This window comes from Hippichthys cyanospilos, chromosome 18 (genome assembly GCF_059441005.1).
Source record: "Hippichthys cyanospilos isolate Australia breed blue-spotted pipefish chromosome 18, RoL_Hcya_1.0, whole genome shotgun sequence".
Classification (NCBI taxonomy): domain Eukaryota; kingdom Metazoa; phylum Chordata; class Actinopteri; order Syngnathiformes; family Syngnathidae; genus Hippichthys; species Hippichthys cyanospilos.
In genome coordinates this window covers 15834028-15849295 of record NC_142386.1, presented here as the reverse complement: position 1 = coordinate 15849295, position 15268 = coordinate 15834028, and the positions used below count along the sequence as shown (strand labels likewise).

The following is a 15268-nucleotide window of genomic DNA, read 5'->3' as shown; positions in this document are numbered from 1 at the left end:
GCCCCACTATTTGAGAAGCACTGATGTAGGCCATGGGTCAATGAGCTTATCAAATTGTTTTTTCCCCCCAATATTAGCGCTAAAAGTATTCAAATCAATAACACAACAAAGCTCCCCAAATTTGTGCGCCAGTCAACTTTTGTTTAAATAATTATTGCACAACTTTCTGTAAATCCTATGAACTTCATTTCACTTCTCAAATATCATTGTGTTAATCTGCTCCATAATATATTTTACTGAAATTGATGATCCGAACCACCAATGAGTTATAAAGGAAAATGTTGAAAATTATCAGGGGGTGCCCAAACGTTTTCGTAAGTTTTGTAAGTATACAAACAACCAATGGTGTTACCTGTACAATTAAAGGCTTCCTGGGCTTCTTCCTGTAGAAAACGCCACTAGTTTCAAAGTCTGGTGCCAGAGTGTCTTTCAGAACTTGAGATTTGACTGAGCGACCTTCACAGCTTATGATCACATATGGGTCTGCCCCTGTGAGGAAGCATGGCCATTATAAACCACCCCAGCAAAATTCCGCGGCTAGCAATTTTTAGGATTTTCTGTAAATCTGGGTTAAAATAAAACGACGGACCCCCTGTACTGTCCTGGTTCTGCAGCCCCTCAGCTGCATGGATGTAGACGTGGGTCACCACTTGTGGGTATCCCAGGAAAGAACTCCAACATCTCACCCTTGGTTTATCCTCCATTAGCTCCCTGGAAGCGAAGAAATTTGTTACGCGCCTTTCTAGATGACCTATGTCGAAAATTAACACCATGAGTGTGGTGTATTTTGAGCTGTAGTGTAGTGTAGATGTTACCCATCACGGTTCTGTGTTGCATTGCACCACCTTTTGTTATGACTACGTCTCATGATAATAAAGCATTAAGACCACATCATAGTCCGGAGTATCATTGTTATATTAAGTATCAAAGTAGAGTGAAAGATATAACACAAAGTAGCAATGAGGACGTGTGAAAGGAAGCTGCAGTTTGCTTGTCTTGATTTTGGCCACGCTTTTTTGCCCTGACCAGGTGATAGATGCCGCCAGGAAAAACTCCATGAGTAACGCTGGAGGAAAGAAACAACAACGAGATCGCGGAATAATGGAGCTCATACACGGAGCGCTTTGAGTACTTCGTCTGGGCTAATGGAATACTTGATGAAAAGATAGTGCCCATCTTTCTAAGTGTGATGGGTTCCAAGACATTTAACCTGCTACGTAACTTATTACAGCCGACCAAGCCAGGATCTAAAAGTTATGAGGAAATTGTGGATACTCTAACTCGCCATTTTTCACCCAAGCCTTTGATGATAGCAGGTTTCACAGACGTTACCAAGAAGAGGGTGAGTCTGTTACCATGTTTGTTGTAGCATTGTGAAAGTTAGCTGAACACTGTGAATTCCAGTGATGGACCCTCAGGGACAGCAAGGCCTTCTCTGCTGGCTCTACATAACCTGACATTATCATAATTATCCATGCATCCAATTTCTTCGCTTATCCGGGGTCGGGTCGTGGGGGCAGCAACCTTAGCAGAGAAGCCCAGACTTCCCTCTCCCCGGCCACTTCATTCAGCTCTGCCAGGAGGCTCCCCAGGCCAGCCGTGAGACATAGTCCCTCCAGCGTGTCATCTTAATGATCATAAACTATAATAATTATAATAACTGTAATAAAAGTCAATTTCATTTTAAATTTATTTTTACTAAAGATTTATATTTCATATGTAAAATTATTCTTCATATTCTGTTCTTTTCATTTCATATATCCATTTGGTTACGCTCCTTCCAGTGTTGTAGTTTTAGGTTAGAGGTTTTATCCAATAAGAATTCAGCTAACTTGTGCCCCCAGGCTGTATAAAATCTGCCTGCAAACAGACTCATTTGAGGGGATTCCAGTCGAGAGTTGCAGGCCTTCTATGTTTTGTGTTTTGTGCATATGTGCTATGTGAACGGACCCATATAGTTAATAGACAGTTGCAATTGCTAATCGAGTCATAAGGTGGCCATCTAGAAGCCTCACGTTGAACATGACGTGATTAGATGCTCACTGCAGGGAGGCGGTGCTATGTTGATCCACCATGTTTAATGTTGGAAGTCGTTAAATAAAGTTAATTTAAGAAAAACAAAACATGTTGCTTAACCAAGCTAACCGTGTTGCTTTGTTTGATCTGCACTAAAGGCGTAGCGTACAGTGAAGCTCTTTTTAAACCCACAATGGCTGAAGCACAGCAAGAGGGAAATTGGACAGACACGACTTTCAGCATTGGCATCCATGTCAATCGAAACGGATTTATTATTGGAAATGAAACGCGCAGAAAAACTCTACAAGCAAGTCACTGAAGTCTTTCTGAAGAAAGAAGAATGGATTTTGTATTGAAATGGGGGGGGGGGCAGTTGTTTTGTTGAGTTAAGATGTTTTTGTTATTTTATGTTGTTCATATTCAATTCATGGTAAGGAAATAAAACGATGTTCTTATTGTCATGCTTGATTGGGGTTTGTTTGTTTTTTAGGTTGTGGGTTTTGTTATTGTGGATTTCGTTCATGTTTCTGTTCTATTCGCGTCTGCCTTTATTGTCTGCGTTCTTGTTAGTTTGATTTTGTCCACCTGCCTTCATGGTAAGGAAAAAAAATGATGTTCTTATTGTCATGTTTGGTTAGGGTCAGTGTTCCCTCTAAGCTGCGAGCGTGCGCATTTGCGCACTGCTCGCACAATCTCAGCGCACTAGAATGTCTATGCTGCGCATAAAACACAATGCAATATAAACATATTAAATAATATTTAATATTAGACCTCATCTTATCTGGTTAATTAGACCAATAATATTGTTTTCTGTACCATTTTGCATTGTGACAGCAAGTGACAAGTGTCCAGCCTATGAATGTTTCACTTATACTATTCATCCAATCAAACGTAGTGACAGAAATTTTCCCCGCATATACACCCCGTGCTGGTTAGCTATCTAACAACAGTGCGGAGTTAAGAGACGTCAAATGTTAACCCCTATTCCTCACGAAACCAACGAGCAGCGACACATCCGGTCAACAAGCCAAAGTAAAAAAGAAATGCGCTTCCTATAAGATGGAATGGCTGTCGGAGCATATGCAAATAGAAGAACAAGCGGTGAAAGTGAGTGAGATTTTTTTTTTTTTTTTTCACAACTTGTGGCTTGTTTATGGCCATGGTGACAAGTGCAATATACATCACACTGTCATGTCTAAAACATTTATTGCTCAAGATATTAAAAAAATAATAACAAACTTGTTGAAAACGAACAGAAATAGTTGTGATTTGTTTGGCAACATTGTGCATTCTTCTGGCCGCCTGGCTTACTCGTATGCTTGCCCAGGTTAAAAAAAAAAATATATAATAACATTTCCACAGGTCTCTCTTTGACAATAAGACGATAAATTTATTTCCACAGCAGTTCTAAAGTTCTTCAGACAAAAGTACTTCAAGTAAAAGGCAAACGTTACAGTGAAGAAACCGTGCGCTCTAATCTGCAATCAATCTCAATTGCCCCTGTGATGCAAACCCCCAAGGCTCTTAAAGGACCAGTATCATGGACCTCTCTCCCAGACTTAAAGGGACAGTAACATTAATGTCCACTGAGCAGTGAGCCAAAACAACCAATCAACAAATTACAAAAACTGAAATTTAAATTAATTTTGGGATTTTGGGATCAAAACCAATAATAATTCCAAATGCTATGGCTTGGCTCCTACAAACATGGCAACTATAGATGCATCGTTCTCCTGTATTGGTCCTGGACGACGCTTTTCAACTCAGCTATGCCCTCATAAATGACAGGCTGTGTGCCCAGAAGCACAGTACTGGTCTTAACATATGTTTAAAAGTTGTTGGACATCATCAGGTTGTGCTTTACCCTTCATTTCATAGAGTTCCAAGCCGCCCCGCATCATCATTCCAGGGCCGCAGCTAGGCCCCTGGATATGCTCAGAGCCCCTCCTCCTTCCTTGCTCATTAATGACAGAATGTGAGTCATGTGATATAGGTTACTTTAGGGGCAACATCAGATATGCACACGGTGACTCACTGTGTGCATGTCTGAAGTTGCTCACCTTGGTCCAATGCCTACTCAGGGAATTTGTGTGAATGCTCAGGCACATTCAAAATTCGAGGGAACATTGGTTGGGGTTTGTTGTTTTTTGGGTTGTGGGTTTTGGTCATGTTTCTGTTCCATTTGCGTCTGCCTTTATTGTCTGCGTTCTCGTTAGTTTGAGTTTGTCCACCTGCCTGGTTACCTGACCCTCACCCCCACCCCCACGTGTCCTCCTGTCAGCTTCCCTTGCCTCTCATGTTGTCCACCTGTTTCGTGTTCTCCTAAGTTGGTGAGAGTGTATTTAAGTTCCCAGTGTCATTGTGGGGTCATTATCTTACCTTGTCTTATGTTGCGGTCCTCCTCATATTTCTGAGTCACCTGTCTCTGTCTCCCTGTGTTACCCGTGAGTTGATTTTAGTTTCAAGTTTATGTTGATACTTTTTCCAATTTTGTTCCTGGTACAGTCTTGCCTCATTTCCTTATTAAAACTTCATTTTTTGAGCCACATATTTAAAAGTTTTCCTGCATGTTTGGGGTCCCCTTCCTTCCTCCTCCCAAGTCATCATGTCCAGACGTGACATTTACATTAAGCTGCGATTTGTAATTCAACGTACAATCTTGTTAAAGCTTGCCTGGTCATAAAACTTGGTGGACAAATAATGTGAAATTATTATTCCTTATTTTATGTCTTGGCACGTATAATGACAAGTTTTAAATGCTGATGCGGGTTTATTGATGTTTAAATGCTCCGGAGAATAGCTTGTGTTGCCCAGTAATGTGTACGTGTGCTTCTGGGGGGTCGAATCATTGAAGGCCTAAGTGTGCAACTCATGGACCGCCAAATGGTGAATTCAAAGATGCTTTGAATGACACTTTGAGAGACAGGCTTGTGTGTGGATTAAGAAATGAAGCAGCACAGGAAAATATTGTTCACAGAAAGTGCCTTGAAAGCAATAAATATAAGCGTAATGATGGAGATGGTTTCAAAAGAAGCTCAGCAGTTGCATGCTACAGGCAGAATACATAAATTCAAGAGTGATAAATTGAATGGACAAGGTCCATGTTTCTGATGAGGCAAGTTCGGGCACCTTGCTTATGACTGTTGGTGTAAAGTTATGAACTGCAATAACTGCAGAAAAAAAACATGGAGTGGGCATGCAGAAATAAAAGGATCAAAGACAAAGCCTAAAAGACAAGACATAAAAGTGACAAAAAAACTAAATGAAAACAAAGGTGCACACAGTCAAGCATGCTGAGTGTGATGCTTCAGGAAAGGATATATCAACTGCAATAAATGTTGTCCAAATAATGACTGTGTAGGAAGGCTCAGAAGCATTGTTCCCTCTAAACTGCGCCCATGTGCAATTGCGCACTGCTCGCAAGTTCTCAGTGCATAAGAAAGTCTATGCCTGCGCATAAAAGAAAATGCAGTATAAATGTATTAAATAATATCTAATATTAGACCTCATCTTATCTGATTAGTTAGACCATCAATATTGTTTTCTGTACCGTTTTGCATTGTGACAGCGAGTGACAAGTGTCAGGCCAATGATACGATAGGTTTCACCTCACAATTCATCCCATCAAACTTTCACCTCACTATTCATCCAATCAAACTCATTGACAGAAACGTTCCCTGCATATACACCCCGTGCAGTTTAGCTTGCTAACAACAGTGCGGGGTTGAGACGCAAATGGCAACCCCTTTTCCTCACGAAACAAAGGAGCAGCAAAACAATCACTCACCAAACAAAGTAAAAATGGGCTTCTTTTAAGATTAAATGGCTGTCAGGAGTACAGTGGGCCCCTGTGTTACGAACTTAATCCGTTCAGCGGCTAAGCTCGTAACTCGAATTGGCCGTATGACGGGCAGTCCAAACCTATGTTAATTAGTGAATGCGTACAACACGTGCAAAAACCTTAGGTAAAAACAGCACGACTTTATACACATATTAAAAACATAATCTACTGTACAGTTAAATTAAATAACATAAATATACAAAGGAAAAATTACATTTACCTTTGGGGCGACGTGACTTGAGCTGGTGGTGGGTGGAGGCGGAGGGGAGCAGAGACGAACTAGCAGGATTTTTTTTTCTTAAACGAGAACTTTTCTTAAACGAGAACATATCACCGGCGATTTCCTTCTCTTTAATCCATAATAGAAGAAGCCTCTCCATTTTGTTGTTGACCGAGGTCTGTCCCTTGGCAAGGAAAGTCTTGCCCTTAAAAGACTTGCTTACTTTCATAGCTTCCTTGTTATTGAGAATTGTACCGATCGTCGAGCGGTTGCGGCCATACTTACTAGCAAGGTTAACTATGCGTGCGCCTCTGTGAAGGGAATCATATATTAGGTTGTTATCATTATGTGCTTATTTCATTATTATCCATTTATGCAATCCTAGTTCATTTTGACCCTGTCCTTAGATAGAGCTGTTGACGCTCCAAAGTGTGAGCCGGGACCTTGGCCCAGCTGTCGGTGGCGCCCGGCTGTCTCTTTTGTTGTGTCTTGTAATCTGCTATGCTTTTGCTCAATAAAAGCCAGGAGGAGCGGCTGGGCAGTTGAATTAGCGTTGGAAAACCCACGAGTTCATTTGCCCAAGCTTTTTCCCTATGCCTGGCATAGAAAAATCAATCTTGGCTGGTCTGAGTTACTCTTTTTGCTGCTTAGCAGCTAGGCTTGTCCTAGTCTTCTTTTAGAGATTTCTCTGACAGCCTCCTTCATATTTTTTTATTTTCTCCTGCTTCGTTTCTATTGTCATCATCCTCTTACTTCTTCCTTTACCGCCACTTGCAATTTTAGAAGCCATGTCTAACAGATAGAGTTTGCAAAGTCTTCACAACACACCGACCAGCTCGTGCCATCAGGCTAGATGAGAACGTTGCGCCTATAGCATATCTGCATTTCTGTGATTGACGTGACGCCGGCCCATAGCATATCCGCATCTCCGTGACTGAGACCGTGACTGTGACCTTAATCGACCAATAACATATCGGCATCTCCGTGACTGAGACCGTGACTAAGACAGTGACTGTGACCTTAATCGACCAATAGCACAAATAAATAGGACAAAAAAAAACCCGCGGTCCACGTCGTACTATGAAAAATTACGTAAAACAGGGTTTGTAAACCGGGGGCCCACTGTATATGCAAATTGAAGAACAAGCGGTGAAAGTGGGTAAGATTTATTTTTTCATTTTCACAACTTGTGGCTCGTTTATTGCCTTGGTGAAAACTGCAATATACATTACACTGTCATGTCTAAAACACGTATTGCTCAAGATATAAAAATAATACAAATAATAACAAACTTGTTGAAAACGAACAAAAATAGTTGTGATTTGTTTGGCAACATTGTGCAAATTGAGACTTCTGGCCGACTGGTTTGCTCGTACGCTTGCCCAGGTTCAAATAAAATTAAAATTTCCACAGATTCAATAAAACGATACATTTATTTCCATAGTGGTTCCAAAGTTCTTCAAACAAAAACACTTCAAATATAAGGCAAACATTATGGTAAAGAAACCGCGTGCTCTAATCTGCAATCAATCGCAACTCCCCCTGTGATGCCCCAAGGCTCTTCAAGGGCCAGTATCATGCACCTCCCTGCCTTAAAGGGGCAGTAACATAAATGTCCATTGGGCAGTGAGCCAAAACAACCAACAAACAAAGAACTTTCTAGCTCTTGGCCATTACAAAACCTGAAATTTAAATTAACTTTGGGTTTTCAGGATCAAATCCAATAATAATTCCAAATGCTGTGAATTGGCTCCTTCCTTGCTCATTAATGACTAAATGTGAGTTATGAGATATAGGTCACTTTAGGAGATATGCACAAAGTGACTCGCTGTGTGCATGTTGAAGTTGCTCACCTTGGTTTGATTCAAAGCCTGCTTGAGGAATTTGAGTGAATGCTCAGACGCATTGAAAATTAGAGGGAACATTGCTCAGAAGGCATTTGGGCCAAACCCAAGGTGGAGGGACATTATGTTAAAATGCAGACAGACACAGGATCAAGAGCATCACTGCTATCCTACGACATTTATACAAAGATAATGAAACACCTTCCACTCCGGCCCTAAGACACTGCCTTTACGGCAAATACTGAGTGCCCATGAAAGGGATGACAGATGTGACTGTATAGTACAATGGCCAGACTGCCAAGCTACCAGTTTACGTCAGCAAGAAAAACTGTCAAGCCATCATGGGGCGTGTGTGGCTGAAGACAATCCAACTTGATTGGCAAGCAGTAAGGAAGCTGTCACATGGTTCAACTCAGCTACGGGCCATATTGGAAAAGAAGAAAAAGGTTTTTCGTGATGAGTTAGGCAGCATGATAGGAATTACCGTGAAGTTGTGTCTCAAACCTGGAAGTAAACCGCTGTTCATAAAGGCCAGGCCGGTGCCATATACCATTAGACCTAAAGTGGAAACCGAATTGGAGGTGCTGGTCAAAAATTGAGTTTTGGAACCTGTACCAATCAGTGAATGGGCCACACTCATAGTCCCTGTAATGAAAAAGGATGAGGGATTTGGACTTGTGGAAAGTTTAAGGTAACCCTAAATCCTGAGTTGATTACCAGGAGTGCAATGCCACCTGGACAATATTCTGTGTACAGGAGCAGATGACGATGAGCATCTGCGCAACTTGGACGCAACTTTTCAGAGACTGAAATAGTATGAACTTGGAATCAGAAAGGCCAAATGTAAGTTTTTCCAGTCATCTGTGGAACATTTGGGTCATGTGATCGATTGAAAGAAACTGCACAAGGCACCATCGAAAATCACAGCCAATATGGATGCACCGCCACCACTAAATGTTAGCCAGTTGAAGTCTTTCTTAGGACTATTGAATTATTATGGACGTTTCACACCAAACATGGCGTCACTACTGAAACCGTTGCATAAACTGCTGTGCGGAGAAAAAGCATGGAAGAGGACAGCAGCCTGTCAGGAGGCTTTTCAGAAGGTGAAGGACGTGCTACCAGCTTTGGAGATTCTGACTCATTTTAATCTGTCACTTCCGATTCAGCTTGCCTTTGACGCGTCTCCCTGTGGTGTGGGGGCTGTAATATCTCATGTAATGCCAGACGGTGAGGAAAAAACGAATGCTTTTGCTTCAAGGACACTGAACAAGGCAGAAGCTATCTACGCTCAACTGATACGGGAAGCTACCCTCATTCCTAAATTAGCATAAACATAAGTGAATATGGTTAACTAAATGTATGTACACATCTATTGTAAGAGGGGAGGAAATGTGTATTTTGAACTGTAAGGCAACCCATAGTTTGTCACGCAATGCATGATGAGTAACCCCAGCTCCGGGTTGTGTTGCACCGCCTTTTGATACGACTGCGTGCTATGCTAATAAAGAGTTAACACTACGTTGTAGTCCGAAGTATCATTGTTATATTAAATAGCAAAGAAGAGTGAAAGATATAACATTGAGCACAACTGACGTAAAGTGGTGTCAACTGATGCCACGGAGTAGCGCCATTTACATCAATTGTGTCCATTTTTTATATGGGAATGGTGCAAAAACATGGGAATAACAAAATAACACTATGTATGCTTGAAATTGACTGGTGGGTTCTCTTTCAAAATAGCTGCCGCTAGCAGAAATTCAAGATGAGTTGTGACATTGACATTACCTGCAGCCAGAGTCCACATCAGTGAAAAGTCGCAACATGTAATCGCCCAGAATGTGAGGCTTGAAAGTAGTGGGCAAGAAGACGTAACGGCCCTGCTGCAACGTGCACCTCATGAAGACCGTGCGAGCGTTGATGTAGGTCGAAGTCGCCGCGCACTTTTGGGTCAGGATGTCGTGCAGCCTGTATTTTCGATTTAATTCCACCTGAGGTACAGAAATTTCACAAAATATTTTTGTCTTCGGTGACACTTCCAGAGAATTTGTGTTATTATATATATACACAGTATATATACACAGTATATATATATATATATATATATATATATATATATATATATATATATATATACACACACACACACACACACACACAGTCATCCCTCATTTTTCAAAATAGTCCCGTCCTTTGGAAAAAAAAGAAACAAAAATAGCTATACGGTATTGCAAAGACATGCTGTGACGGTTTCCTGCATGCTATGCCAGACAGACGAAGTAACTATAAATGCACTTGCCAGGGACGTCAAACTACTGCAGTAGATTAATTTACTTATATCTTAAATTATTAAACCTTATATCGTAACTGAAAAGTTGCCCCTTTCCATATCCTTTGAAATCTTGCGACTGCCGCCATCATTCATTTTACTGAAGTTGAATTATAAGGGTAGGTAATCAAACATGATCATATTCAGTAATACTATCGTGTACACGATTTATTAAACTGAGCAAACGGATTACTAAATTGTGCACATGGATTACTAAATTTAGCAAGCGAATTACTAAACCGTGCGCACAGATTACTAAACTGAGCAAGTGGATTACAAAACCAAGCAAATGGGTTAGTGCAAATATATAATTTTTCATAGTGTGGCACCAGAGGGTCTCTGTACCCTTGAGGACAACTAGTTAAAAAAAGAAAAAATGGAGGGATGGACTTCACTTCAGATATATGTCTTATTCCCTGTTTTACATTTCACTCATTATTTTACATGTGTTTATTTTACCTTGAAAATGCTGAAACCTATTGTCAGATTTTCCCCTTGACCAAATTTCCTGTGGATCTTCATATCTCTTTGTTGCAAGGAGATGAGGACTTCGTCGGCCTCTTTTGTGACATCAAACGTATACTACAATAAAATGTTGGAAAAAAAAGTCAGAACAACAATCACACTCTTAAATCAGAAAATGCTCTGTGTATTGTATGTTGCTGCGCCACAGCACCTGTGGGTTCTGCAGAAAAGTTTGCTTGTGGTTAGCACAGCCACCACAGCGGTTCAAGAGAGGCTCCGAATGCCTTGTCCAGCTCCCAAAGTGGACTCTCTCATGCCACGTCTTATGGATGCTGATCACCGAGGTATTGATGAGCCGACACACGTCGGCGTCCGTAAAATATTTGCACCAGTCTGTGAAAGACATCCTACGGACGGAGAGGGTCAAGTTAAAATGATAAAAGGTGTATTGTTTGCAATATGGTAAATTGACTGCATACCAGAACTCTCCGTCATCCTCCACTGTGATGCCAAGGTTCCCCCTTTCAGTGTCACCAACCTTTGACCATTCCTCAGAGCTGATAGGATGCGTAGAAGAGAGATGATTACCCACTGAAAATTGGAAGTAAACACTTGGAGGTGGACAATCCATCGGTACAGTGAAATATAGATGTTTTGCCAACGGACCGCCAAATGACAAAAGCATTTTAAAAAAGTTGAACTAAACCATATGGAACAAAGTGTCATTTTAGTCCATTGTTGTAATCAACATCACCTGTGACTGTTGGCAGCTTATCACTCGTTCAAATCTTCCATTTTTTTATGAAATGTATTAACAGCCATATACTTGCATATAAGTATTATATAGTATAAAAACAGTCTAAAAAGGCATCAACCATACATGCAAGCACCTAGGGATAATTTCCTGGGTGTTATTACATTTGTATGCAGCAGTAGCAGTTAGTTTTACGAATGGACATATCTTTAATACATGTCTTTAATAATCCTCATTGAAGTAGCTGGTCATCAAACAATCAAATTTTATCTGTATAGCCCTGAATCACCGAAATCTCAAAAGGCTTCATAGATGAAAAGAAGTCATGTTGAGACTTCTTTCGAAAAAAGAAGTCATACAGAGACATCTTTTCGGTGTAAGGTAAACAACAGTATCCCCTGTCAAAGCTCCTAGAAGGGGAAGGAAAAACTCAAAAACCACAATTTGGGGAAAATCAGAAACCATCAGAAGGACCACAGGTGGGATGAGCCCCTTTCCTGTCCCATAGGTTGAAGTGGATGCTGCATGTACCAAATACAGACAAATAGATACACATTAATGGCATGTAGGTCAATGTTTGAGCTGCATTTTAGTGTTGCAGTGACGCCAGGCTTTGTTTTTGTCATTTTAAGTATAACTGCATTCAAATAAACATTTTCACAATTTTTTTTATTTTTAACAATTTTTTTTTTTAACTTTCGGGCACTTTGATGCACTTTTTTCAGTTTTAGACTAAACTGTAACCCATATAAACACTAAAAATAATTATCAGTTGTTGAAAGTTGATTTATATAGCTTTTTTTCTTTTGTTAATGTTAAAAAGGATATAGATTTAAGTATGATTATACAATTTTTATAGATAATAATCTTATTTATAGTAAGCGTGTCAAGTGTGTGTGTGTGTGTGTGGGGGGGGGGGGGTAAGGTTTATCTGTACAGGAGGTTTGATTATTGTTTTCTTGGGCAGGTGTTTTTTTTTTTGTTTAGTTTTTCTTTTTTTTGAGGGACAGGGAGGATGGAGGGGCGTCAAATTTTGACAATAGAAGTGATGATGGAAGTGCAAGAGATGATGACCACAGACCATTGATTACATTGGGCAAACTTCTCAAAACTTCAGACCCATAATAGCTGAAGTGGGTCCATTTACTAACAGAACTGTAAATGACAGGCCAGAAAAAATGATAAAATGCCCACTTTTGTGAACTCTCTCTTATTAAAGTAGCAGTTTTATCTGGTTTTATCCAGCCATCCATCCATCCATTTTTTTCCGCTTATCTGGGGTCGGGTCACGGGGACAGCAACCTCAGCAGGCAAGCCCAGACTTCCCGCTCCCCGGCCACTTCATCCAGCTCAGCCGGGAGGATCACCAGGCATTCGCAGGCGTAACCTGGGTCGTCCCTGAAGCCTCCTTCCTGTGGGACATGCCCGGAACACCGGAGGTCCGGGAGGCATCCTAACCAGATGCTTGTATCCGGGATCTCGTTCTTTCAGTCACGACCCACAGTTCGTGACCATAGGTGAGGGGAGGAACGTAGATCGACCGGTAAATAGAGAGCTTTGCCCTTCGGCTTAGCTCTCTCTTCATCACGACAGACCGGTACAGAGTCTGCATTACAGCCGACGCTGCACCGATCCGCCTGTCGATCTCACGCTCCATCCTACCCTCACTCGTGAACAAGACCCTAAGATACTTGAACTCCCCCACTTGGGGCAGGACCTCTTCCCCTACCCGAAGAGGGCACTCCACTCTTTTCCGATTGAGGACCATAGTCTCAGATTTAAAAGTGCTGATCTTTGTCCCAGCCGCTTGACACTCGGCTGCGAACTGCTCCAGCGAAAATTGGAGGTCACGGTCTGAAGACGCCAACAGCACCACATCGTCTGAAACTAACAGAGATGCAATGCCGAGACTCCAAAACCGGACTCCCTCGACATTTCGGCTGCTCCTAGAAATTCTGTCCATAAAAGTAATGAACAGAATTGGTGATAAAATGCAGCCTTGGCGGAGTCCAACCCTTACTGGTAGCGGATTCAACTTACTGCTGGCAATTCGGACCAAACGCTGCCATCGGTGGTACAGGGACCAAACAGCCGTAGCAGGGAGTTCAGTGCCCTGTACTCCCGAAGCACATCCCACAGAACTCCCTGAGGGACACGATCGAACGTCTTCTCTAAGTCCACAAAACACATATAGACTGGTTAGCCGAACTCACATGCACCCTAGAGGAGCCTACCGAGTGTGTAGAGCTGTTACACGGCCAGGACGAAAACCACATTGCTCCTCCCGAATTTCAGGTTTGACTTCCAGATGGACCCTCCTCTCCAGCACCCCTGAATAGACTTTACCGGGGAGGCTGAGTAGGGTGATCACTCTGTAGTTGGAACACACCCCCCAATCCCGTTTTAAAAAGGGAGACCATCACCCTGGTCTTCCAATCCAGGGGTGCTGTCCCCAATGACCATGCGATGTTGCAGAGGCGTGTCAGCCTTTTAGAAACTCAGGGCGGATCTCATCCATCCCCGGGGCCTTGCCACCAAGGAGTTTTTGACCACTTTGGTGACTTCAGCCCCAGAGATGAGAGCATCTACCTCGGAGGCTTCACTCTGCTTCCTCAGGGGAAGACGTGTTGGTGGAATTGAGGAGGTCTTCAAAGTATTCCGCTCACTGGTTCACAACGTCCCAAGTCGAGGTCAACAGCGTCCCATCCCCACTATACACAGTGTTGATGGTGTGCTGCTTTCCCCTCCTGAGACGCCAGATGGTGGGCCAGAATTTCCTCAAAGCCGTCCGGAAGTCGTTTTCCATAGCCTCACCAAACTCCTCCCACACCCGGATTTTCGCCTCAGCGACCGCCAAAGCCGTACACCGGTTGGCCAGTGGGTATCTGTCAGCTGCCTCTGGAGTCCCACAGGCCAAAACTGCCTGATAGGACTCCTTCTTCAGCTTAATGGCGTTCCTTACCGCTGGTGTCCACCAGCGGGTTCAGGGATTGCCGCCACGACAGGCACCGACCACCTTATGGCCTCCACTGTGATCAGCTGCCTCAACAATGGAGGTGCGAAACATGGTCCACTCGGACACAATTTCCCCGCCTCCCCCGGGACATGGGAGAAATTCTGGTGGGTGTTGAAACTCCTTCTGACCGGGGACTCTACCAGACGTGCGCCCAGCAGACCCTCACGATACGTTTGGGCCTGCCAGGCCTGACCGTCATCCTCCCTCACCATCGGAGCCAACACACCACCAGGTGGTGATCAGTTGACAGCTCCGCCCCTCTCTTCACCCGAGTGTCCAAAACATGCAGCCGCAAATCAGATGATATGACCACAGAGTCGATCATCTAACTGCGCCCTAGGGTGTTCTGGGGTCAAGTACACATATGAACACCCCTACGTTTGAACATGGTGTTTGTTATTGACAATCCGTGACAAGCACAGAAGTCCAATAACAAAGCACCACTTGGGTTCAGATCAGGGGGGCCGGTTCCTCCCAATCACACCCTTCTAGGTCTCACTGTCATTGCCCACGTGAACATTGAAGTCTCCCTGCAGAACGAGGGAGTCCCCAGAGGGAGCGCTCTGCAGCACACGCTCCAAGGAATCCAAAAAGGGTGGGTACTCTGAACTGTTGTTTGGTGCATAAGCACAAACAACGGTCAGGACCCATCCCCCCACCCGAAGGCGGAGGGAGGCTACCCTTTCGCCCACTGGGGTATACCCCAATGTACAGGCGCTGAGTTGGGGGGCAATAAGTATGCCCACACCTGCTCTGCGCGGGAAACTCTAAAGTGGGAAAGAG

General features: G+C 42.9%; 1 protein-coding gene across 7 annotated transcripts in view; it reads right to left on the bottom strand.

Annotated features, from left to right (window-relative positions):
- Positions 1-15268, bottom strand: part of LOC148409153 (calpain-5-like) — an 85988-nt gene that overhangs the window by 35424 nt on the left and 35296 nt on the right. For 5 of the 7 annotated variants that reach the window (XM_088440164.1, XM_088440159.1, XM_088440160.1 and 2 more), the window contains 6 exons: positions 11195-11272; positions 10927-11122; positions 10710-10832; positions 9710-9912; positions 590-711; positions 353-489 (listed from right to left, as the gene is read on the bottom strand). In XM_088440164.1, the coding sequence (XP_088296290.1) occupies positions 353-489; positions 590-711; positions 9710-9912; positions 10710-10832; positions 10927-11122; positions 11195-11272 (859 nt within the window). The remainder of the gene's footprint in view (positions 1-352; positions 490-589; positions 712-9709; positions 9913-10709; positions 10833-10926; positions 11123-11194; positions 11273-15268) is intronic. The other 2 variants (XM_088440166.1, XM_088440165.1) reach the window with 1 other exon arrangement.